Here is a 24,712-nt window from a genome sequence, read left to right as displayed (position 1 = left end):
ACGATTCCCTTTCTTATCAAACTTTTTAATTTACCCTGAAACGGGGAAAGCGCGCATGCGCAGACTGATAACCGTTTATTTATACTCGTATATTTCTAAAATATATTTATTCAGTGTAAAGTTGTATGGATGGTGTGATATATTCACATTTACTGTAGGCTGCCACACTTACGTCACACGTGACGTTTGTTGCACCCGAAAATGGAGCAGTGACACATCTTTCCTTCTGACGTCACCCTAAAGGGGCATTTCACTCAGCTTACTCACTTTTCTCGTTAAACACTCCGTGAAGCTGTGAACATCAGTCTTGTACTCATTGGTTTCCACACTGACGCAGTTCTCTTTTCAATCAGTCATTGACACACAAAACAAAAGTCCTGATTTATTTACTTTCAAGGTGAGTATCAATTTCACCTTAATTCATATTTCTTACCTGGTGGTTCGTGTCCCACCAGCGGGGCCAGCACCACAGTTTGACAACCAGCTGTGCATTAAATGCAAAACTTAAAGCTGAAACGCATTTTAAAACCAACAATCTGCATGTACAATGTCCAAATTTTGAAGCTTACTTTACGTGTAAATTCCAGCTTCCACCCACCAGGGGGCGCCATAGCAACTTTTAGATTTTCACTATTTTGAATAGAATATTAGATTTCACATCCTGTGTCCTCCACGGGGACATTACTTTGACTTTTCTCTACCATATACTTTCTTTATGCCCAACACTGGTTTCATACTTCAGCAGTGACTCTGCATTCTGCTGTGAAATAAACCTGCTGCTCCCACACACCAGGAAAAAACCATTACATTGTGTTTAAGAGGTCGGCTCATAATCTTCTGAGCACTTTGGCATGTTTTGAAGATGAGCTGGTTGGGAAAATTGTAAACTTTTCCCTCAGTTTTCCCACTCCACATGAAACCTACAGGCAGTTAAATAAATCCACTTATTGTTTTAAGTGTATTTTCCAAATTTTATTGTTTTTGTACACAAAAATCAAAGGGCCTTGCTTCCATCTGGTGCGACGACTGAAAACCTGCAAAGAGAAAAAAAAAGAGAATTAAACCCAGTTTCAGAAATCAGTAAACTGAATCCTGAGCTCAAATTGTTGACCTCAGTTTCTGTGAGTTCCTAAAAGACTGTTTTTGGTGTCCTGTAAGTGTCACGGTTCTTTTTTGTGAGCTGAAACCCTTCTCAGACAAATGCCTCGATGTCTTCAACTGAAAAGAACCCCCTGCTCTGAGGAACCGGAGCAGAACCACAGAACGTGATTCTGAACCAGCGACCAGCAGAACCAGAATGAGTCCTGTTCCGACTCGTCATCGTATCATCACCGAAGGGAGCCGTGTGAGACCGTCCAACACCACAGTCTGTGTTAAATCACTGGATCCAGATTATTTTGCGATATATTATCAGGACAGCAACAGTGTCACCCGAACGTACCCGAATGGCTAAAATGTCATAATTTAAACCTGTTGAAGCTCCACTGTAGCAAACAGAACATATCTACTTATCAGAATTCACAGGAACCTCCAATTTTACTGCAGAAGAACTAAAAAACTAATTTATTTTTTGTGTTTTCTCTCTTAGGTTAGCAGCAGGACAGGATCTATCATTAGTATACAGCCTTGTGAAGGCCCTGCAGCAGTCAAATAAAACCCTGTCTCTTACCCTCTTATGCAGTGGGTACAGGTGCTCCCTGGGGCATGACGGGCACCTCTGGCTTGGCCCCCTTCTGCTCAGACATTGGTGTGGTGGGCAGGGTCTCCTCCTTGGGCTCCACAATGCTGACGTGGTCGGGCAGGGGCTTCTTGGGGCCGATCTTACCGCTGGGGTCCCAGGGCAGCATGATCTTCACCTTGATGCCCAGCACACCTGAGAGTATTAAATAAACACATCAGTGCCACCAAAACAACGCGATGGCAGTTTGATTTGGCTGCATGTGGCCGAGCTGCACTCACCCTGCCTCAGCAGGACGTGGCGGACGGCTGTGTCGACGTAGTAGTTGACGGGGTCTCCGCTGTGGATCATCAGACCGTCCACAAACTTCATGGACTTGGCCCTCTGACCCCTCAGCTTGCCGGACACGACGACTTCGCAGCCCTTGGCGCCACTCTCCATGATGAACCTCAGAACGCCATAGCAAGCCCTGAAAAAGCAGAGTGATAAAACAGTGTTAGCGGCTAATCGATCAGTGGATCCAAAGTACTGCAAGATTCTCTCAGGAAACTTTCACTGTGACTGAAATGATTCTGGTTGGTCGACTTCATAAAAAACATCAATTTTCTACATGGTGGGTTCAGCTGGAGGTCTTCAGGTTTTAAATCGGTAAAACATGCCATGAGGAGGAGACGCCTCCTTCATCAGTGAGCTTCATTAAAGCGTGCTTTGACCCTTCTCAGACAAATGCCTCAATGTCTTCACCTGGAAAGGACCCCCTGCTCTGAGGAACCGGAGCAGAACCACAGAACGTGATTCTGAACCAGCGACCAGCAGAACCAGGATGAGTCCTGTTCCGACTCGTCATCGTATCATCACCGAAGGGACAGAAGCTGACACACAGAACACAGGCTTCACCCTCAAAGTACACATGAGGTTTTTTATGACAGGGTGTTTCCTACTGACCATAATTTAACCTCTGTCAGCATTTTTAATGTTTACTCTTCTAGATTACGATCAAATTTCATACTTTGGGTCGGGTCCAACATACTAAGAGATGTGCCACGAGCAGAATACACTCATAAATAATTGACTTGAGAAAAACATCCAAACATTAAACTGTGTGCAGAGATATAGTTAGAGCTTAAGATGTCATGTTAGGACGCATAACGTTAAGAAACGTTTAATAAATTATCTTTGTGTTAAAGGACAAAACACATTACAAAAAGACAATTATAATGGTGAAACTAAAGTTAATATTCATTCATTCATTCACAAGATTGTGTTGATGTAAAGAGCTTATGTGTAAACGTACATTACTTATTACTCAATGGCAGAAAACATTTCTAAGGTGGAAGTTAACCCTGTGGAGTCATTAACTGTTTAAATCACACCAGTCTGATGAAATTTGTAACAAAAATTATTTAGTTAAATTAAAGAAATCCAGCTCACCTGCGCACAGCCAGGCCTCCCAGCAGTTTGTAGCGCAGAGACTCAGCCTGAGCGATGGCACACAGACCACGAGTGGCAACTTTCTCAGCATACAGCTAAAAGAAAGAGGAAGGACATTTCAGTATTACAGACAAACACCGGGATCAAACCAGCACGTGTAACGATGGACTGCAGGTTTCCTGCACCGTCTGCAGCACAGTCCTGATGCCTCGACCCTTCTCAGACAAATGCCTCTGTGTCTTCACATGGAAAGGACTTCCTGCTCTGAGGTGCTGGAGCAGAACCACAGAACGTGGATCTGAACCAGCGACCAGCAGAGCGAGACCGAGTCCTGCTCCGTCTCGTCATCGTATCATCACTGAAGGGAAATCTGACTGTCTAACATCAGAAGCCTTTGCACTTTACTCACTGGGTTTCCTACCAGGATGAGATTACTGTAAACTGCTGTTGGCAAAGTGTTAATATTGTAAACAAACGACCTCTAAACAGTTTAAAATTCCATATTTTTACATTTTTGCAGCCAAATGCATTTATTTTTCAAACTCTGAAACCTTCAAACATTTGTTCAGATACACCTCACCACTGACGAATTACTTTCCGTACTAAAAACCATCCAACAGTGAGCTTAAAACACCGATTAGTCTTACGCATTTATAGCGAAAGGCTGGCTTCCGGTGACGGACCGTCCCTGGCATGCTCATGGAAATGTAGTTCTTTGAGCAGATATTCATTTTCAAAAAACGAGCACAAGACTGCAAAATAAATACAATTCAGGGGGTCAACCCGGAGGTCGATGTAACTGGCAAAACAATCTGGGGGCCGACCACAAGGTCAGCGATGGTGGCGTGGCTTGGCAGGGCCAGATGTCGCGAAGTCCTCTCGCTGAGACGTGGCTGGACCTAGTGGCATGGAAGTCGCAGGGAGCTGGGAGGGCTCGGCTGGGTCTCCAGCTGGCGGGGAAGTGGAGATCATGGCCATGACAACGTATTCTGTCTCCTTTAGTCAATAGTCCAAGAATCCTTGGTCGAATGCCAAATTCAAAAATATTGTCAAAGAAATGCTGCTGGGTCATCATGGTCAGGTCACTGTCACAGCTGGGAAGGCTGGTGCTTGGTGTGGGTCCAAATGCAGACACTTGAAGGCGTGGTGTGTTAGACAAAAGACGCGTCGCTTATTGTGACTGAATAAAAAAAACGTACCAAGCACTCAAAACAAAAGGAAGAAGGAAACTAAGACAATACTGATGATAACTAAACTGGGCGGAACTAAATTACTACACGCGGAAGACAAAGAACATGGAAACCTAGACGTGACAATCAACAACCTGGAAATATGGAAAACATGGAAAGAGGCACCAGCCTCGCTGCTCAGAGCCATGTTAGCCAGCCAAATGAAGCAGTCGCAGCACAGACAGGATCCGGATTCATCCGCTCAGTATTGAACCCAGACAGGCACAAATTACACCCCATCCAGTGTGAGCCCATTTTTAAAGGCTTCCACATGTTTGTGAGTAAAACGGGGATAAAACAGTGCTGACCTTCTTTCAGATTTGCACCGCCATCTTCCAACAGGCCTTAGACAGGAAAGGACCAGCAGAGGATGCGGAAATGGATTTATAGATATAGCTGGTTGCCGGTGACGGTCTGTCCCTGGCATGGTCACGGAAACGTAGTTCTCTGAGCAGATGCGACGAGCATGATTTTGCGGGTTCATTATGTTCATTACCAAAGCAATTTTCCAAAAACCACCAGATTTATTTATGTGTTCATCTTCAATCATGGAAATATAAATCAGAACAAAACACACCAAACTTCAGGAGGTAGACAGGTCCACTCCCTCACATTATAAAGGCAGAGCAGGTGAAATCTGCAGCAGTGACACTAATTATATTTTTTATTAATTTATTTATATTTTTATTCCTCCACAGTTGGTGCAGCATCCACAATTTCACTGTACATGACCAATGACAATAAAAGGCTGTTCTGTTCCATTTTATTCTATAATTAATATAAATAATAACAATAATAAGAAACTTTAAGTTACTTTATGAGTTACAAATATGTTTTTGTAGTCTGTTGCTTTTTATTACTTGAAAGTTTTAGGAATAAAGATTTGAACTAAAGTAGTAAATGTTAGGACGAGTCCTGCTCCTTCTCATCACCTGACCGTTTAAAATCAGAAGCCTTTGCACTTTACTCACTGGGTTCCTACTAGGATGATATTATTGTCAAGTGCTGTTGGCAAAGTATTAATATTTTAAACCAAAAAAAAAAAAGGACTTAAAAAAATAATTTCAAATTCCATATGTTTACATTTTTGTGGCAAACCAGCAATTTCACCCCCCTCCCCCCCAAACCTTTAGATATTTGTTCCGATATGTCTCCACTGAGGGATTATTTAATACTAAAATACATCCGACAGTGAGCTTAAAACACTTCTTAGTCTTATTTCTTGGTTTCCTACCTCCACGCTGCCCTCGGGGAAGCCAAACCTCTTCTGGACCACAGCGGTCAGCTCTCTGATCCGACGACCCTTCTCTCCAAGAACATTCTGGGTCCTAAAGATGGTGAGATGATTAGAGTTAAACCACATGGGTAAAAATAACAAAACAAAACCCAGATCTTTACAAACACCGGCACAAAGCTGAGACAACATAGAGCTACACAGCTGAAGTAGTTATCTCTTTAGATAAGCACACCGAGTTTACATGGAAGGAAGATGAGCTATATAAACAAAACTAACACTGGATGTAATTTTACCAGTGATCTTAATGCCTATTTAAAAACCAACATTTGCATTATTAAAAGGAAATGATCAGGACTGACTTCTAGGATGTCTTTTAATGTAAGCTTTTATTTTCTCGAGCTTAAAATATGTTTGTCTTTAAAAATGGCCAAAAATAGCAAATGCTCAGACCACTGTTAACACACTGTGTCTTACAAATGGACCAACAGTGTTTACATGCATATGCGCACTGCCAAAGTAATGGCATATCCACTTTACAGTAGAGACTCATTTTAAGCTTCTATACTTGTTTAGTTTCTAAACTCAAAATCTTCTGGAGCGGTAACAACTTCTTGGATTGGGACTCATCACCCCTTTCCCATTAGCAGTTTGCAGGGTTTTCCATTAGGTTCATAGTACCTGTTACTTTTTTAGTACCTACTCGGCCGGGGTTCCAAACAGGTACTAAAATGTGACGTCCTCTGACTGCGTGCCACCAATTGGCTAATCAATAGCGTCAACTGAAGCATCAGAGCGTCTTGTTTTTTAAACTTGGGAACGAAAGAAATGGCTACAAAAACAACTGTGTTCCCACGAGTGCAACGAGATGCAACAGACCGAGCAGCAGGTATAGATTCGCTTCAACATCCACCTTTGCTGTAGCGTTCATGTGACATTAATTGCGTTGTGCTACATTGAGAGGCATTGCTATGACAGCAAGCAAGCATACAAGTCGATCGGTGGCGAGTCGACCCGAGTAGCTACTAATGAAAAAGGGGCGATGGGCAAGCAACCTAGCCGTGGATCAGAACCAGCGACCAGCAGAGCCAGACTGAGTCCTGCTCCGTCTCATCACTGGAGGGACACCTGACCATTTAAAATCAGAAGCCTTTGCACTTTACTCACTGGGTTCCTACTAGCCGACTGCTCACCTTGTGGCCAGGATGATGATCTCAGTCCTGGTTGGAGTCACGCGCACCTCCACACCGGAGTAACCATCCTCGGCAAGCTCACGAGTCAGGAACTCATTCAGCTCGGCCTTGAAGATACCGTCTGCGACGAACTGTGGACAGAGAACAGTTAAGCTTTATGTTTATGAAACACTCAAACATCCAGCACCAAGCAGACTTTCTGCCAGCATCTACAGGCTGCACTGACTCAGACACCAACTGCCAATGCATCCTTCAAGTGCTGCAACAGGTACAACACTGATGCATCTGCTGTGGCCCCGAAACCACACAGATAATAAAATACAGCTACAGAAAATGAATGAATGGGTTTGACCCTTTAAAAGCGGGCTTACTTGAAGCTAACACACTGCTCACACTTATTTAAAACATGTAAAGGATAATTTGAAGTTCCTAACTACCCATGATGGCATTCAAACCACAGCAGGATTCACTTCTACAGAGAGCACAGTCACATTCAGAGTGAGTGCTGAAGACAAAACGAGCAGAATCTCATCGCTCTGCAGTTTTTAAACAGGCTGTATTTGTATCATCCGCTTACTTCAGCTTGCCTGGCTTCAGTGCTTAAACGCAGGCTGCCACATGTCGCATGCTTTACTGTGAAATTCCTCCCAATTCAAAATTAATGTCCTTGAACGATTCACTAAAATGAACCCCGTGCTGACTCCACATTTAACCCGAACAGTTCTAACTGTACATACGTCTCATTAACCACATTTCTCAGTGAATTAGTAGCATTAAGGAGGCAGTTTGTGTCTCTGGCTCTATATTAATACGGCTGCGAAGCTAACACCTCCGAAAACCTGGACTCAGACACAAACAACCTTTAAATGAGAGTTCAGCTAAGTCTTTTCGCATATTAGGATTTAAAGCGGGCATTAAAGTCGTGTTTAAGTCAGACACTTCAACCAGTGTGTAACTGTGCCCGGCCTCGGTGCTCAGAGCCATGTTAGTTAGCCAAATGAGGAGGTCACAGCGCAGACAGCATCTGGATTCATCCGCTCAGGATTCAACCCAAGCGGGCACATCTGATACCAGGACGGCCACCAAACGACCATATCAAATCCAGCGTGAGTCCATTTTTAAAGAAATGCAACGTGTTTGTGAGTAAAACGGGGGCTAACCTTCCTCTTCTTGGAGATTTGCACCGCCATCTTCCAATGGGCCGTAGACAGGAAAGGACCCGCACAGGATGCGGAAATGGATTTATAGCTAAAAGCTGACTTCCGGTGACGGTCCGTCCCTGGCATGCTCAGGGAAATGTAGTTCTTTGAGCAGATGTGATGAGCCTGAGTTTGTGTGTTTCCTATTTTTATTACCAAAGGAATTTACACGGCGATATAAATCGGGTCGACGGCACTGATGGAACACTTATAAAGGCCGGCAGCGAGGCCAGCGAGGGCGGCCACGTGATCTTAAAATACGAATTATTTGTATCGTTTTGTTTCCTACCACCACGCTGTCTTCGGGGAACCTCCTCTTGACCTCAGCGATCAGCTGTCTGATCCGACTACCCTTGTCTCCAAGAACAGTCTTCATCCTAAAGATGGTGAGACGGTTAGGCTTAAACTACATGGTTATAAAAAAAAAAGACAAAATATTTTTAATCTTTCCACACACAGACACAAAGCTGAGACGACATAGAGCTACACAGTTGAAGTTTCTCTTAAACTAACATTGGCATCTACCAAAGGGAAATGATCAGGACTGATTTCTATGATGCCCTTTAATGTATGCTCTCTTTTGTCAAGCTTAAAATATGTTTGTCTTTAAAAATGGCCAAAAATAACAAATGCACAGACCACTGTTAACACACACTCTGTGTCTTACAAATGGACCAACAGTGTTTACATGCATACTCGCCCTGCCAAAGTAATGGCATATCCACTTTACAGCAGAGACTCATTGTAAGCTTCCATATTTGTTTAGTTTCTAAACACTCAGTCCGATCTTCTGGAGATGTAACAACTTCTTTAATTCTGAGTTGTTACTTTTTGGCAACCTAGCCGACTGCTCACCTTGTGGCCAGGATGATGATCTCAGTCCCGATTAAAGTCACACGCACCTCCACACCGGCATGACCATCCTTAGAAAGCTCATGAGTCAGGAACTCTTTTAGCTCAGCCCCTTTAATACCGTCTGCGACGAACTGCAGAGAGAGAGAGCAGGTCAGCTTTATGTTTATGTCACACGCTCAAACATCCAGCACCAAGCAGACTTTCTGCAAGCATCTACAGGCTGCACTGACTCAGACACCAACTGAGGTGTAAGCATCACAGCAGATGTCTTTGTGTCAAATTAACTGAGGATAAAACAGAAAAACAGAAAAACATGAAGGAGATGTTCCTGGCCTGATTTTTCATAGCAGATGACTCCCTTTAAAATATTCTGCAGTAGATTTAAAAACTAAAGAAAACCATCAATCAACATCTGAACATTACCTGATGTTGCTGAAGTTAAGCAAAGTTACACAGGTTTTATTACAGACACAGCTAGGAGTTTTGTAATTTGGCATAATTTAAAAAGTTTACATTTCTTTGTTTTTTAACAGCAAAAATTAGTCTTTCTTGTCAGAGGTCATTTTTGGGAAAAAAAAAAGAAACAAGAAAAAAACTGGGTGACAACACTGTACACAATGGTAGACTGGTGCGTAATAAGCAAGCGAATAATGCAGAAAACTAAGATTTGTGATGGGAAACTGGTCTTTAACCACACTGAGAGAGAGAGCTGTGCAGGAAGTGTGATTTTTATTGTAGAGGAAGCAAGAATGCAAAAGTAAGAGAGAATCCATGATGATGCTTTTTAAATGTGCAGCTTCAGAATCTGTGAAACGTCGGCTACCAGCACCCAACGGCATGTATACGGAGAGAGATTCTGGTGTTTCTGGCAAAATACATTTATACTTAAAAATCGATTCGGGATTGAATGAATCAATATCGCATTATTCAAACCAAAATTTATTGAATCGGAAAATACATTTTTTTAAACCCACCCCTAACACTGAACTTCATGAGGCAGATGGACCATAAGAAAACAAAAATTGGACCACAAAGTCACAAGGGTCTAAAACAAATACAGTTCAGGGGGTTAACCGGGAGGTTGAAGGCACTGGCAAAACAGTTCTGGAGGCCAACTGTGAGGTCAGTGTCGGTGGCGAGGCTTGGCAGGTGTGGGCTTGGCCAGTGGCAACCCTTGGCGTTGCTTGGTAGGTGCGGGCTTCGCTGGTGGCAGCCATCAGCATGGCTTGGCAGCTGCGGGCCTAGCCAGTGGCAGCCGGCGGCATGGCTTGGCAGTTGGCGGACATGCAGGCCGTGGGCTTGGCTGGTCCCGAAGGCATGAAGTCCTCTGCCTGAGACGTGGCTGGATGAGACGATATCCTTTGGCCCTCCCAGCCGCAGGGGGCTGGTCAGGCTCGGCTGAGTCCCCAGCTGACAAAGGAGGAGGCTGGTCAGGCTCACCTGAGCGTTAAACAAAAGGCAAGCCGTTTATTGTGGCTGAATAAAAAAACATACCAAACATGCAAAACAAAGGGCAGAAGGAAACTAAGACAACACTAGTGATAACTAAATTTGGAGAAACTAAATTACTAAACACGGTAGAGAAAGAACATGGAAACTTAAACATGACAAACCCTGAACCTGGAATCTAAAAATATGGAAAACATGGTGTTGGGGGAAAACTCTGTAAAAGACCCAGGAGAAATAAAGACACAATGAGACAAAGTTACTTTCTTTATCAAACGTGTACACGGGTGAGCTGCTAAGAACATCTCACACCATGCACAGTGGCTTGGTAATTTTTATAGGAAAGACAGTGAGAACAGGATAAGAAAATACAAAACAAATAAAATAAACAACTCCATATGTGGCGCTAGTCTCGTCAGCAGAGAGCTGGGAGAAGGCTGTGAGAGATAAAACAATCTAAAACAATATGTCCCAAAACAGTATGTCTTTGCTGAGAAAGTCTAAAAAGATTATTCTAAACTAATCTAACCATAGGCAAAGGGCAGACAAGAGGCATCTTTGTACATTTAAAAGAAGGTAAAGAAACATAGAATCATTTTTCCTGTAACACATGGAAACAGGCACTAGCCTCGGTGCTCAGAGCCGTGTTAGCTAGCCAAACGAGGAGGTCGCAGCGCAGACAGCATCTGGATGAATTCTCTCAGGATTTGTTTTGTCTCCTACCACCACACTGCCTTCAGGGAAGCCAAACCTCTTCTGAACCTCAGCAATCAGCTGTCTGATCTGATGACCCTTCTCTCCAAGAACAGTCTTGATCCTAAACATGGTGAGATGTTTAGGGTTAAACTACATGGTTAAAAAAGCTCCGAAACAAACAAACAGAAAAAAGATCTTTCCACAAAACAGCACAAAGCTGAGACATCATAGAGCTACACAGTTGAAGGTTTTATGTCTTTTGATAAGCACACCGAATTTACATGAAGGAAGATGTGCTATATAAACAAAACTAACACAGGATATAATAATGTTACAAATGTAATGGCAGGGATCCTAACGTTTGATTTTAAGAAGGAAGGAGATGATAGCAGCTTGGGTCACCACAAAAGATATATGACAAAAATGCTATAATTATATAATTTAAATAATGCATATTACAAGATGCATTCTTGGATAATATTTGGATTAATCCTGATGTAATCATGCTACACTTTTTTCTGTATTTCATGTTGTAGCTTTATGTGTACAATATAGGTGATGCTCATCAGCCTTTTGAACTGTACAACGTTATCTCAGAATCAAAGTGACAAATGTCACTTCCAGAGAACAACCAGTGTTACATCAGCATCCACCTTCTCCTTCAGATTTACAGGCACATTTTTTTCACCACTCATAGATCAGACAACCAGACTGGCTCAGGCTGTGCTTTAGGTGTGACCAGTGATTAATTTTTATTTATTTATTTTTTACCATTGCACTATAAATAACCCACATTGCAAAAGGTAAGTTATGCCTTTATTCTCACATTGTGGCTAAATTTTTTAACTGATGTTTGCACAAATTACTACTTTGGAAACCAACCAAGGTGTTTTCTTCTGTGGTTAAACAGTTTAACGCCTGGAATTTATTATTTATTTATTATTATCTTATATTATCTTACATTATATTATATTATATTATATTATATTATATTATATTATATTATATTATATTATATTATATTATATTATATTATATTATATTATATTATATTATATTTGTGAAAGTACACTCTGAGATAAAGAGAAAATAACGTTCTCTTTATCTCTTTACCTTTTGTAAAGTTGGACCAGCCACAGGGAGTGTGAGGGTGATTTTGGCCTCCTGTTGAGCGGTGATATTAGTAAAGACAAAATTAACAGATTGACCCCAAGAAGATTTCACTACAGCATTTCCGAAAAGCTTCATCTATTTTCTCACTCAAACATCGTGTGAAGTGAACCTGAAATAATCAATTCCTCTGCAGATGATTGGTTAGCTCTTTGACAACTACTCTTTCAAGAGTTTATGAGATGAGAGGAAGGTTGGAGACTGGCCTGTAATTAGCTAGTGATCTGTGCTAAGGCATTTTTAATGTTTGTTATTTTTTAGGCCTCAGTTATTTAGCAAGACAGGGGCTTGTTTAACATGTGTCTTTGGCCATTTCACTGGGGCCACATGGTTTTGTGAATAAATCTGCTGAGATCTAGATCCATTGCATGTGGGGAAACTGATTGTCATGGCAAGTATAGTAAGTGGTTTAGATTCACAACCATTTTAAATTGTTTATCAGAAGTGATGCTTCTTTTTGCAGAGATAATTAAAAAATTGTCAGTCTTCTGCTAGTCCTTCTCTGATGTTAAACAATGTAATGTCAAAAAGAGAAAGTCCACAATCAAGGCTTTAATTGCAGCAAGTTTTATTAAAGCAATTGAGCAGGAGAAAAGCAAAAGCAGAATTAAACAAGCCACTCAATAATAATAAAATCACATCAATTATACTTATCTACTTAACCCTTTTACTGTGATATATAATATATAATATAATATAGAAAATCTATTTTTTTAAAACTTTTTCCACATTTTTACATAAAACATCATCATTTTCTCAATACAACTTTTTCATTAAATCATAGATTTTTAAAGTCAGAGTGCACACACGCCGTTTCTACACTTCACTGGAAGGGCTGTTGTTAGAATCCCTATTATATTTTCAAACTCCCATCCTTTTTAATTAAGCTTACACATAATTACATTTTCCAGATTGTATTCTGATCAATATTAAGCATAATTATCTGTCAGTTCAATCTCAAAAGAACTACAATTCTGTGTTTATTCGTGGCAACACAATGATGATGATGATAATGGGTCAGTGAAACAGCTCTTATCTTTTCAGTCACACCCAGGCATGAATATGAAAGATTGAAGCTCGATTGTGTCTCGGGACGCAGAATCTAGACATTAGAACAGATTTTCTCTCTACTCAACATATTCATCAGACTTTGATTCTATCTTTGATCCTATAAATCAAATGTAAGACTGGATGTTGAGCCCTTTTCTTCACTTCTGGTTGGAACTGAGCAAAGGCAATTCTCTACGGCAGATTAAATAAATAGGTTATGCAATTTGATTGAAGACATGTTAGTTTTTTTTAAGCTGTTCTTCTACAGCCGTAGAACAGATTTCATAATCAGCCAACCCGTTTGTTATCTCTGAAACTTAAACTTGATATCATCTGCCCACCTATGAAGTTTCATGAATTTATCTTGCAAAGTGATAATATCTGTCTGATATTAGGACCAACTAATCAGATTTCTGGGACCTACTGCTCAGAAAGGTGTTTTGGTGCTACAGGACTGGATCACGTACAAAAGACCAGCCCTGAGTCCACAAACCATCCCCAAGCCCCAAGTACGGAGTGCTAGAAGGCAGAAGAATAAACCAGCTCTACTCCATGTGTAAGCGTGTTGCAAACAACCCTCTGCACTCTACATCATTCCTACTATATATCAGTCCAGACAGTCACGCCGAACAAAGCTTTTGACCATCAAAAGACGGAGTGCCAACTCATATGAGCACATTTGCAGCGTGCATATAAAATAATTTAAACATCTTTATTTAGTAGAAAAATCAAAAATTTTCAACACATTACAGAGATCACACAAATCCACTATTCTTAAAATCAAAAGCTCTAAAATTGACAGATCTGGTTCATTTTCTCACTGCACAAATTATATATAAAGCAATAAACAACCTACTTCCTGACAATATCATAAAGTTGTTTTCTAAAAGGGAACGGGATACAATTTGAGGGGGGAATTAAATTTAAAACATCCTTGTATCTGTACAACATTAAAAAGTTTTTGCATCTCTGTGTGTGGAGTGAAGCTGTGGAACAGACTAAGTAAAGATATGAAGCAAAGTCCGAGCATGGCGCAGTTTAAAAAGCAGTTCAAGGGAATGATTTTTGCAGGGTACAGGGAGGAGGTAGAGATTTGATAGGGAGTTCTTGTCCAATATTTTCACAAGGCTGATGTGTGTGTGTGTGTGCAGGTGCACGGGTATGTTGGTATGGGTATATATATCTGTAGGTTGTGTATCCTTTGAGGTGTTACTGGGGTTATTGAATATTTGTATATGTATGTATATGTGTATGTACATATGTATATGTATATAGATAGATATACATATAATTAATACATTAAAAAACATTGATTACTAGATAGTGGAAAGGGGGTGGGATTGAATAAGCGCATGCTTCCTCCTGCTCCTTTTTGAACATGAAAGTTATTCGTAGTTGTGGGTGCTCGTTTTCCTTCTGTTTTGCTTTGTTCGTTTGTCTCTTTTTATTTTCATGTTGTTTAACTTCTTCAACATATTCAAAATAAAGATTCAATCAATCCTAACAATGCTCAGGTAAATCTTTATTCAATTCAATTCAGTTCAATTTAATTCAGTTCAATTTATTTATATAGCACTCTTCACAGGATAAAAACCACAAAGTGGTTCACAGTAATATAAAAAAAGAAATACATAAAAAACAAACAAACAAAAAACAAACAATCAACCCCCCCCCCCCCCCCAAGCACAATCAAACATACAGCACAAATCTAATTAAAAGCCAATCTAAATAAATTAGTCTTAAGCTGCTTTTTCAAAGAATAAATACAATCAAGGCAACGTAATGATGGAGGGAGAGCATTCCACAACCTGGGGTCCACCGCTCTAAAAGATCTTTCTCCTCTGGTTTTAAAACGTGTTTGGGGACTACCAACAGCCTTTGATTAGATGATCTCAGGCTGCGAGAGGGAGCGTGGGGTTCTAAATGTAGGCAGGGGCATCACAATTCAAAGTTTTAAAAGTCAGTACCAAGATTTTAAAATGAATTCTAAAATGTACTGGAAGCCAGTGTAATGAATGTAAAACTGGTGTAATGTGCTCTCTTTTTCGTGTCTAAGTTAAAAGCCTTGCAGCAGCATTCTGGACTGACTGGAGACGGTCCAGATTCCTTTTGCTTAAACAAAGAAAAGGCTGTTACAATAATCTAAGCGAGATGATATAAAAGCATGAATAACCACTTCTAACGCAGATTTAGACAGCAAAGTTCGAAGTTTGGAGATGTTTCTTAGCTGAAAAAGGCAGTTCCTAATTAACTGTCGAGAGTATTGTTCTCGGGACATGGCAGAATCAAAGATCACACCAAGGTACCTGATGCTCAGGTGAACAGATGAGCCAAGAGAACCAAGATGCTGTTTGATTAGAGATATCAATGGTGTCAAAGGCAGATGTCAAGTCCAACAAAACCATGACTGAGGATGCTCCGGAGTCAGCTAACATGATAATGTCACTAGAGACTTTAAGTAATGTGGTTTGTGTTGAGTGACTTTTACGGAAACCTGACTGAAATTTGTCATAGATTTCATGTTTTTCTAAAATAGAAGTAAGTTGATCTGCAACTACTTTTTCCAGAATTTTCGACAGTAATGGGAGCTTAGAGATAGGCCTATAATTCTTAAGCTGAGTTGGATCCAAACTGCTCTTTTTTAATATCAGCTCAACAACAGCATGCTTACAAACCTATGGAGACCACACCTGTTAAAAGAGAGGAATTGCATATCTCTACAATGACAGAGAGAGCATTTTTAAACAGCCCAGCAGGTAGAATGTCATTTGCACAAGTGGTAATTTTCATTTTATCATGGTCATTGGGTTAAACACTGACAGTAAATGAGGGGGGAGGTGGCCCAGAGACACAAACAGACAGTATTGAAGAACCAATGCTCATACGGACATTATCAACTTTATCCACAAAGAAATTCAGAAAGTCATCACTCTCAGATATGGAGCCACTGATCACATGACGGTCCAACAAATTAGAAAACTTCAAAGCAACATCCTGATTTATGAACTGCTTATGGAACATGAGATTAGAATTTACATTCATGTTTTTATTTCGACATACTGTATTAACACAATTGATCTAAAATCAGACAAAAAACATAAAAATCAGAGTAGAAAAAGTTTTTTTACTGTAACAACCACAAACATGTTTAATGAATCATATTTCATAACTTTAAATGCAAATATAAATTGTCAATTTTAAAATCCTACGCACAAGTTTTGCAAACAACAAAGTTATTTGCAGCCATTTACCTTTTACCTTGATTTTTTAAATAACCATTTCAAACTATTTACAGAACAATCAGCTGTTCTGCATTCAATAAGATGCCACACAAATTATTTGTGCCTCTCCAAAATAAATAATTTCTGTCCACTATAAAGAAGAACATCACAGCCTGATACCTGCAGGTCTGACAGCAGCAGGTGTATCACTCCTGTTTCTACCTGGAGACCGCAGTCGCCTCATTGTTCTGACACACAACACAAAACTATCCACAACACTACAACACATTGACTACACACGCCAAACACGCTAAACGTCACAAATCTCTCACATCTCAAAACTCGCTCTCTCTCTTTTTCTGCTGTCTCTCTCTCTCTCTCTCTCTCTCTCTCTCTGTCACTCCTAAAACTTCGCCTGTTTTTTGGGGGTTTTTGGTCATAAGCAGAGAGTGCTTGCTAGCGCTGTCCTTAGACAGTAAACGTGACGAAACTATTGAGGAATAACACGCGTATATATTGTTTATCATGACTCTGGTTTTACGTGGCCTATCAACACAATTTAAAAACTGGTATATGTCACCTTGTTGCTTTGTCATCTTAAAGTGGTCATGTGATTGGCTTACCACGACTACTTTATTCTTCCTCAGTCAAACAGCAGCACTCATGCGATTGTTTTGCCCCCTTAGCTCCAGGTGTTGTGCTAGACAGTGATCATGATTACTGTCTGCGGGAGCGCGCGCAGCTGCTTAAGTAAAGGTTTAACTACAGCCAGCTTGAAGGCCTGTGGTACATAGCCGATTATTAGAGATAAGTTGATCATATTTAAGATTGAAGAATTAATTAATGGTAGGACTTCTTTGAGCAGTTTTGTGGGAATGGGGTCTAAAAGACACGTTGATGGTTTGGAGGAAGTAATTATTGAAGTTAACTCAGAAAGATCAATTGGAGAAAAAGAGTCTAAATGAACATCAATGGTACTAAGAGTAGCTGTAGATAATGTTACATCTGTGGGATATTATTGGTAATTTTTTCTCAAATGATTAAAATTTTGCCTGTGAAGAAGTTCATGAAGTCATTACTAGTTAACGTTAAAGGGATGGTTGGCTCAAAAGAGCTCTGACTTTTTGTCAGCCTGGCTACAGTGCTGAAGAGAAACCTGGGGTTGTTCTTATTTGCTTCAATCAGTGACGAATAGTAAGATGTTCTGGCTTTGCGGAGGACTTTCTTATAAAGCAGCAAACTTTTTCTCCAGGCTAAATGATGATCCTCTAAATTTGTGACACGCCATTTCCTCTCCAGCTTACAAGTCATCTGCTTTAGGCTACGTGTTTGAGAATTATACCACGGAGACAGGTACTTCTGATTAGAGACCTTAGTTTTCACAGGAGCTACAGTATCCAGAGTCGTACGTAGTGAGGAGGTGAAATTATTAACAAGATAATCGACCTCTGTTGGAGTAGTGTTCAGGTAGCTGCTCTGCTCTGTGTTGGTACAGGGCATTGAAGATGATAACAGTGGGTGGATTATATTCTTAAACTTAGTTACAGCGCTTTCAGAAAGACATCTACTGTGATAAAGTCTACTCTCCACCGCTGTGTAATCAATTATTGTAAATGTAAATGTTATCAGGAAATGATCAGACAGGAGAGGGTTTTCAGGAAACACTGTTAAATGTTCAGTTTCTATGCCATATGTTAAAACAAGATCTAGAGTGTGATTAAAGTGGTGGGTGGGTTCTTTTACATTTTGAGAGAAGCCAATTGAGTCTAATAACAGATTAAATGCCATGTTGAGGCTGTCATTTTTAGCGTCTACATGGATGTTAAAATCACCCACAATAATTATTTTATCTGAGCTCAGAACTAAATTAGATATAAAGTCTGAGAAATCAGACAGAAACTCTGTGTAAGGCCCAGGTGGACGATAGATGATAACAAGTAAGACTGGTTTCTGAGTTTTACAGCTGGGGTGGACAATGTTAAGCATCAGGCTTTCAAATGAATTAAAAGTCTGTCTTGGTCTTTGGTTGATTAATAGGCTGGTGTGAAAAATTGCTGCCACACCGCCCCCTCGGCCTGTGCTGCGAGATTTCTGGTAGTTAGAATGACTCAGGGGTGTTTATTCATTTACACTAACATAATCATCCTGCTGCAACCAGGTTTCTGTAAGGCAGAGTAAATCAATTTGTTGATCAACTATTAAGTCATGTACTAACAGAGACTTGGAGGACAGAGAGCTGATATTTAATAATCCACATTTCACTGTTTTACTCTTTAGTTCAGATGTGGATACTGTATTGTTCTTTCTTTGTAATTGTTTATGTTTAAGTTGTTTGTTGCTGGATTTTAGTTTGTTTTTTGTCTGTTTGGGAGCTGACACAGTCTCTATGGAGATGGGTTTTTGGGGGTAACAGGAAGAGAGAAGATTCAGAGAGGCGTGTAAGACTGCAACTCTGCTTCCTGGTCCCAACTCTGGATAGTCATATTTTGGGAGATTTAATAAATTTGTCCATATTTCTAGAAATGAGAGCTGCTCCATCCAAAGTGGGATGGATGCCGTCTCTCTTAACAAGATCAGGTTTCCTCCAGAAGGTTTGCTAATTTTCTATGAAGCCCACATCGTTTTTTGGACACCACTCAGACAGCCAGCAATTTAAGGAGAACATGCGGCTAAACATGTCACTCCTGGTCTGATTGGGGAGGGGACCAGAGAAAACTACAGAGTCAAAGTTACACACGATTCAGTATTGATTTTAGTGACCTCTGATTGGCGTAATCGGGTGTTATTACTGCGAATGTGGAGGAGCACAGGACAGACTCAATGACTGCAGTGTAGAACTGGGTCAGCAGCTCCTGTGGAAGACTGTACTTCCCCAGTTGTCTCAGGAAGTACATCCTCTGCTAGGTCTTTTTGAGGATGGAGATGATGTTGGTCTCCCACTTCAGGTCCTGGGAGATGGTGGTCCCCAGGAACTTGAAGATCTCCACAGTCGACACAGGACTGTCTGATATGGTGAGGGGAAGCAGTGTTGAGGGATGTCTCCTGAAGTCCATTGTCATCTCTACAGTCTTAAGCATGTTCAGCTCCAGATTGTGCTGACTGCACCAGAGTACCAGTCGCTCAACTTCCTGCCGGTATGCAGACTCATCACCATCCTGAATGAGTCCGGTTGTGTCATCTGCAAACTTAAGGAGTTTAACAGCCGAGTTCTTGGAGATGCAATCATTCGTGTAGAGGGAGAACAACAGTGCTGAGAGGACACATCATTGAGGGGCACCAGTACTGAGGGACCGAGTTTCAGAGGCAATGTCCCCCAGCCTCACTTGCTGCTGTCAGGAAGCTGGTGATCCACTGACAGGTAGCTGGTGACACGCTGAGCTGGGAGAGTTTGGAGGAAAGAAGTTCAGGCACGATGGTGCTAAAAGCCAAACTAAAGTCCACAAACAGGACCCTGGGATAAGTTCCCGAGCGGTCGAGGTGTTGCAGGATGTAATGCAGCCCCGTGTTCACTGCATCATCCACCGACCTGTTTGCCTGGTAGGCAAACTGCAGGGGGTCCAACTGGTGGCCTGTAATGTCCTTCAGATGGGCTAACACCAGTCTTTCAAAGGATTTCATGACCACAGATGTCAAGGCGACAGGTCTGTTATCGTTCAATCCTGTAATGGTGGGTTTCTTGGGGACCAGGGTGACGGTGGAGCGTTTGAAGCAGGAGGGAACTTCGAACAGCTCCAGGGATCTGTTGAAGATGCGGGTAAAAATGGGGGCCAGCTGTACAGCACAGGTATTAAGGCAGGAGGGTGAAACACCGTCTGGTCCGGGGCCTTTCCTGGGCTTCTGTTTCTGAAACAGTCGGCTCACATCCTGAGTGTGTATTCTGAGTTTCAGGGAGGAGGAAAGGGGGGTGAGAGGTGTGATGGAGGTCGTTGAGTCTGGACTGGGGAGGGTGGTGGTGGTCTGCAAGTCTGCAATCCAGACTCAACGAATCTACCAGAGTGTTCTGGCATACCAAACATGTCCTAAGGTTATGAGAGAGGTCGTACCTTCTCTTTCTGATATATAGTATGGGAGGACACCTACTCTTTATCTGTTTGATATAAGAGCCCTTTGTTTAGGTGGACCGCTGGACTCCTGGCGCCAGCTTTTAAGGAGGCGTTCACAGGGTCACTGGTGCTACAATGTTTTCTGACGTGTGCTATACAGGCCTATAGAAAAAAGCACATATACTCATGACTCTTTCTCTCTTTGCTTTTACAGTGTGGTGTAGACGTGTTGGACCAAATGGCACGGATGTATTCCGTAAGAGCAGCAACACACAGGTGGCCAGTAGTGGTTTTCTACAATATGCTGGACCTGGCGGCGGTGAATGCCGACATTTTGTACAAGGCATGTACAGGGTGGACAGGCAAAAGAAGATTGTTTCTGAGTCTTCTAGCCAAGGAAATTCGTTGCCGGCTCATGCAGCACAAGGAAATATTAGCACAGAGGCAGGCTGCTGAAGCTGCTGCAACTGCTGTGCCAGGGACTGTAAAGACAACGCAGTGCCAGGTGCAAGAGAGCTGCAACAGGAATTGCAGCAGATTTACCTGTGCAACATGTCAGAAATTCACCTGTGCTAAATGCAGGGACGATGGACACTGGATCTGCAAACGCTGTAAAGTTTGAAAAACTTTAAAATAAAATAGACTTGTGTATCCATATATTGTGAATGTGGGTCTTTTGTATAGATACGGCAGGAATTTCTGAAGGTTGTAACACATAGCTTTGGCCTGCCTTGGATCTGAGCTACTCAAAGTAAACAAATGTAAATGTTGCGCACACACACACACACACACACACACACACACACACACACACACACACACACACACACACACACACACACACGCACACAAGCACAACAAATCTGTCTTTATTAGTCCCACAAGTGGAAAATCTGCACTGTCATTGCAGAAAAGTGGACAGTGCAAGACAAAAGCAACAAAAATAAAAGCCGCACAAAGAGTACAATATAAAAAGTGCACTATACAAGCAATCTGGAGACATAAATATGGACACGCGTATTGAAAAATATTGGTGTATACACAGACATATATATATATATAAAAAAAAAAACACCCAGCACGCCCCTGCGGGCAGTTTATCCTTCAAGCTCGGGTCCTCTACCAGAGGCCTGGGAGCTTGAGGGTCCTGCGCAGTATCTTAGCTGTTCCCAGGACTGCGCTCTTCTGGACAGAGATCTCCGATGTTATTCCCGGGATCTGCTGGAGCCACTCGCCTAGCTTGGGAGTCATCGCACCTAGTGCTCCGATTACCACGGGGACCACCGTTACCTTCACCCTCCACATCCTCTCGAGCTCTTCTCTGAGCCCTTGGTATTTCTCCAGCTTCTTGTGTTCCTTCTTCCTGATATTGCTGTCATTGGGAACCACTACATCGATCCCTACGGCTGTCTTCTTCTGTTTGTCTATCACCACTATGTCCGGTTGGTTAGCCATCACTATTTTGTCCATCTGTATCTGGAAGTCCCACAGGATCTTAGCTCGGTCATTCTCCACCACCCTTGGGGGCATCTCCCATTTTGACCTTGAGACTTCCAGGCCATATTCGGCACAGATGTTTCTGTATACTATGCTGGCCACTTGGTTATGGCGTTCCATGTATCCCTGCCTCCTTGCATCTTACACCCTGCTGTTATGTGCTAGATTGTCTCAGGGGCATCTTTACACAGCCTGCACCTGGGGTCTTGCTTGGTGTGATAGACCCCAGCCTCTATGGATCTATCTGCTGGTGGTACATACCGTGCAGAGGCCTGTCCTTCCATGATGGTGCCTCCTCTTCCTCCTCATTCTTGGGTTTCTGCTTCCTGCGGTATTATCTGAGCACACGGTCAGTTGGGGCCATCTTCCTGATGTATTCATGCATGTCTGTTGTCTCATCCTGAACCGTAGTGCTGACACTCACCAGTCCCCAGCCTCCTTCCTTCCGCTTAGCGATCAGCCTCAGGGTGCTGGACTTGGGGTGAAACCCTCCATGCATGGTCAGGAGTCTTGATGTCAGTGGCTTCTATCTCCTCCTTTGAACAGCTTATTACCCCAGCTGGGTACCTGATCACGGTGTTGATGGCCCGGATCTTGTTCTTACCGTTCAGCTGACTTCTCAGGACTTGCCTGACCCTCTGCAGGTACTTGGTGGTTGCAGCTTTTCTAGTGACCTCTTCATGGTTCCCATTTGCCTGTGGGATCCCCAGGAGTAGTAATATAATGGCACTTTTTTTGAGGGCCTGCTGAATTGTTTTTAATGACACTTTTTGATGAACAGCAGATGATTAATTCCTCTTTATTGGAGAAAGTGTCCCTAAGCTATTGCTGCTCATACTTACTGAGTTCCCTAGCTACTTCTTTACTATGTCAGTAAACTTTTTGAAAAGGAAGCTGTTGTAGATTTAAAGAAACATCTTAATTGAAGCAAAGGCAAAAAATTGGAATGAATTTTATGTGACTGTTCATATTAAAGCCAACAACAAGTGAAAATCCAAAAAACCGGCTCCAATCCTTTGTATTAATGATCTCCCCCCTCTGTGTGTGTGTGTGTGCCCTCACAGAAGGAAGGTCACAGCAGGAGCTTTTCTCAAACGCATCAGTTTATTTTTTACAAGAAGTGTAGCTCATACAACGGTATAAATGTATTCTTTGCGGTACTTTAAAATTATGAAACTAAAGAATTTGAGTTCGTGCACATTGTGAAACAAGAATCTAAATATTTGTGTCACAATGATTTCTATAAAAGCATTTTGTTTATGGGGATAATGCGACAAATCTTTTGTGTGTCCTATTAATGATCAATGGTAATTGAAGAGGAAGCTTGAACCCTGGCTCAGGACATTTTCATGACAAGTGACAGCGCAGACATCTGCTAATGAGAGAACATGTTTTATCATCATAAAGACGGTGATATGAAGCATCGTTAAAGTGTCACTTCAGTAATGTTGACTCATGTTTTTAATAGGTGACTTTAAAACACTAAACTCTAATTTCTGTGGTTTATTTTAAGTTTACAGAATATAACATGTGGTAAGACGACGAGTTTTACTTCTCACCGTCCGTGTTATGTGTATCTATTTATCATGTATGCTACTTTGCTCTACGGACTGTAAAATGTTTCACTGTGTTCATGAAATAAACCAGACTTTCACTGTCTGCATCTTTTACTGTTTTTCTGCTTTTGTTCACTCCAAGTTTGACAAACCTACAGATATCCAGAGTTAACTCACTAACAATGTGGAGCAGTCTCAGTGTATTTAGCTGCTTTTTCCCTGAACACAACCAACTGAGAGAAACGCTTGTAGTCCTCACTTTGGTCATTTTGAATGCTGAAGGAGATTGGTTCCATAGACACCTTATACTAGTGTTTCCTGCACTACTATGTTCTATTTAAATCCAGATTCCTTCTATAGTTTGCAGTGAAATTTGTTAAACCGTTGCTTAATGGGACAGAAGTACAAGGCACTCTTTAATAACACATTTGTAGATGAGTTTATTGCTGAACAACACAGCTAGCAGTCTCACACACTCTTTAGGTTTTTCAAGTTATGTGTGTAAGGGTTTAGTCTATCAAACCTTACCCTTTTCTCCCCAGTATCACAACAGTATGACTCCCAAAGTACAGATCAGTAAACAACCTATGATTCTAAAGCCAGAACAGAAAGATACAGTTGGAAGATGAATGATTGCGTTTTTATGACGCACACACAGAGGATCCCCAACTCCCTCATATAATTTTGTACCTCACTAAAGCGTACACTAGATGGCACTGCCTCCCTACATCTCATCCAATAAGTCTCTCCATTTCACTTTTGCAGACTTGAATGTGGAAATTAAGTATCTGCTGCCAGCTGCCCTTTCTTCATTTTAAAACGCTACCAACAAAGATAACCATGGAAACCTTGAGATATATGATTTGTAATTCAGGACATTTTTTTGTCTCGTGAATGCTGTTGTAGCTGTAGAGTTTAAGAATAGTAAATGAATCCTAATTCCCGATTTCAAGCTCAGTATGTTTACCACACTATAGGTACAGGTTTGATATTTGTTGGCTAAAATGATTTGTATTAAAATGCATTCACCAAAATATCTGTACTGGTTAGTAATGCCTACAGATACTGGCAGCTCCTAACATCTTGAAAAATGCAAGAGGACCTGTAGAGGGAGCTGCCAAAACACTCTTCTAGCTTAATGTTGTGTGTTGAGTTTATGTCTACGGGTAGGAATGAGCACTTGCTTCGAACATGTTCACTTAGTCGTCATTTAT

At 41.5% G+C, this 24,712-nt stretch overlaps 1 protein-coding gene, 2 long non-coding RNA genes and 3 other non-coding genes across 6 annotated transcripts; 1 reads left to right on the top strand and 5 right to left on the bottom strand.

Annotated features, from left to right (window-relative positions):
- Positions 1 to 950: 950 nt before the first annotated feature.
- On the bottom strand, positions 951 to 8,304 carry rps3 (ribosomal protein S3). The gene is made up of 7 exons (XM_026192415.2): positions 7,926 to 8,304; positions 6,766 to 6,896; positions 5,573 to 5,666; positions 3,110 to 3,204; positions 1,960 to 2,147; positions 1,670 to 1,873; positions 951 to 1,034 (listed from the first exon to the last, which is right to left on the bottom strand). The coding sequence occupies exons 1-6, from the start codon at positions 8,049 to 8,051 to the stop codon at positions 1,674 to 1,676; spliced, it is 834 nt and encodes a 277-aa protein (XP_026048200.2). The 5' UTR covers positions 8,052 to 8,304; the 3' UTR covers positions 951 to 1,034; positions 1,670 to 1,673.
- LOC113037067 (small nucleolar RNA SNORD15) lies at positions 1,188 to 1,337 on the bottom strand. Its single transcript, XR_003274566.1, has one exon. It is a non-coding gene; the product is annotated as a small nucleolar RNA SNORD15 (small nucleolar RNA).
- On the bottom strand, positions 2,392 to 2,541 carry LOC113037068 (small nucleolar RNA SNORD15). Its single transcript, XR_003274567.1, has one exon. It is a non-coding gene; the product is annotated as a small nucleolar RNA SNORD15 (small nucleolar RNA).
- Positions 3,324 to 3,473, bottom strand: LOC113037069 (small nucleolar RNA SNORD15). Its single transcript, XR_003274568.1, has one exon. It is a non-coding gene; the product is annotated as a small nucleolar RNA SNORD15 (small nucleolar RNA).
- On the top strand, positions 8,211 to 21,102 carry LOC145420244 (uncharacterized). Its single transcript, XR_013901564.1, has 2 exons — positions 8,211 to 8,350; positions 20,660 to 21,102. It is a non-coding gene; the product is annotated as an uncharacterized LOC145420244 (long non-coding RNA).
- LOC145420243 (uncharacterized) lies at positions 9,741 to 11,082 on the bottom strand. The gene is made up of 2 exons (XR_013901563.1): positions 10,894 to 11,082; positions 9,741 to 10,259 (listed from the first exon to the last, which is right to left on the bottom strand). It is a non-coding gene; the product is annotated as an uncharacterized LOC145420243 (long non-coding RNA).
- Positions 21,103 to 24,712: the final 3,610 nt, after the last annotated feature.

The sequence above is a fragment of the Astatotilapia calliptera genome, chromosome 14, assembly GCF_964374335.1.
Source record: "Astatotilapia calliptera chromosome 14, fAstCal68.1, whole genome shotgun sequence".
Lineage (NCBI taxonomy): Eukaryota > Metazoa > Chordata > Actinopteri > Cichliformes > Cichlidae > Astatotilapia > Astatotilapia calliptera.
This window is presented reverse-complemented; position numbering and strand designations above follow the sequence as displayed.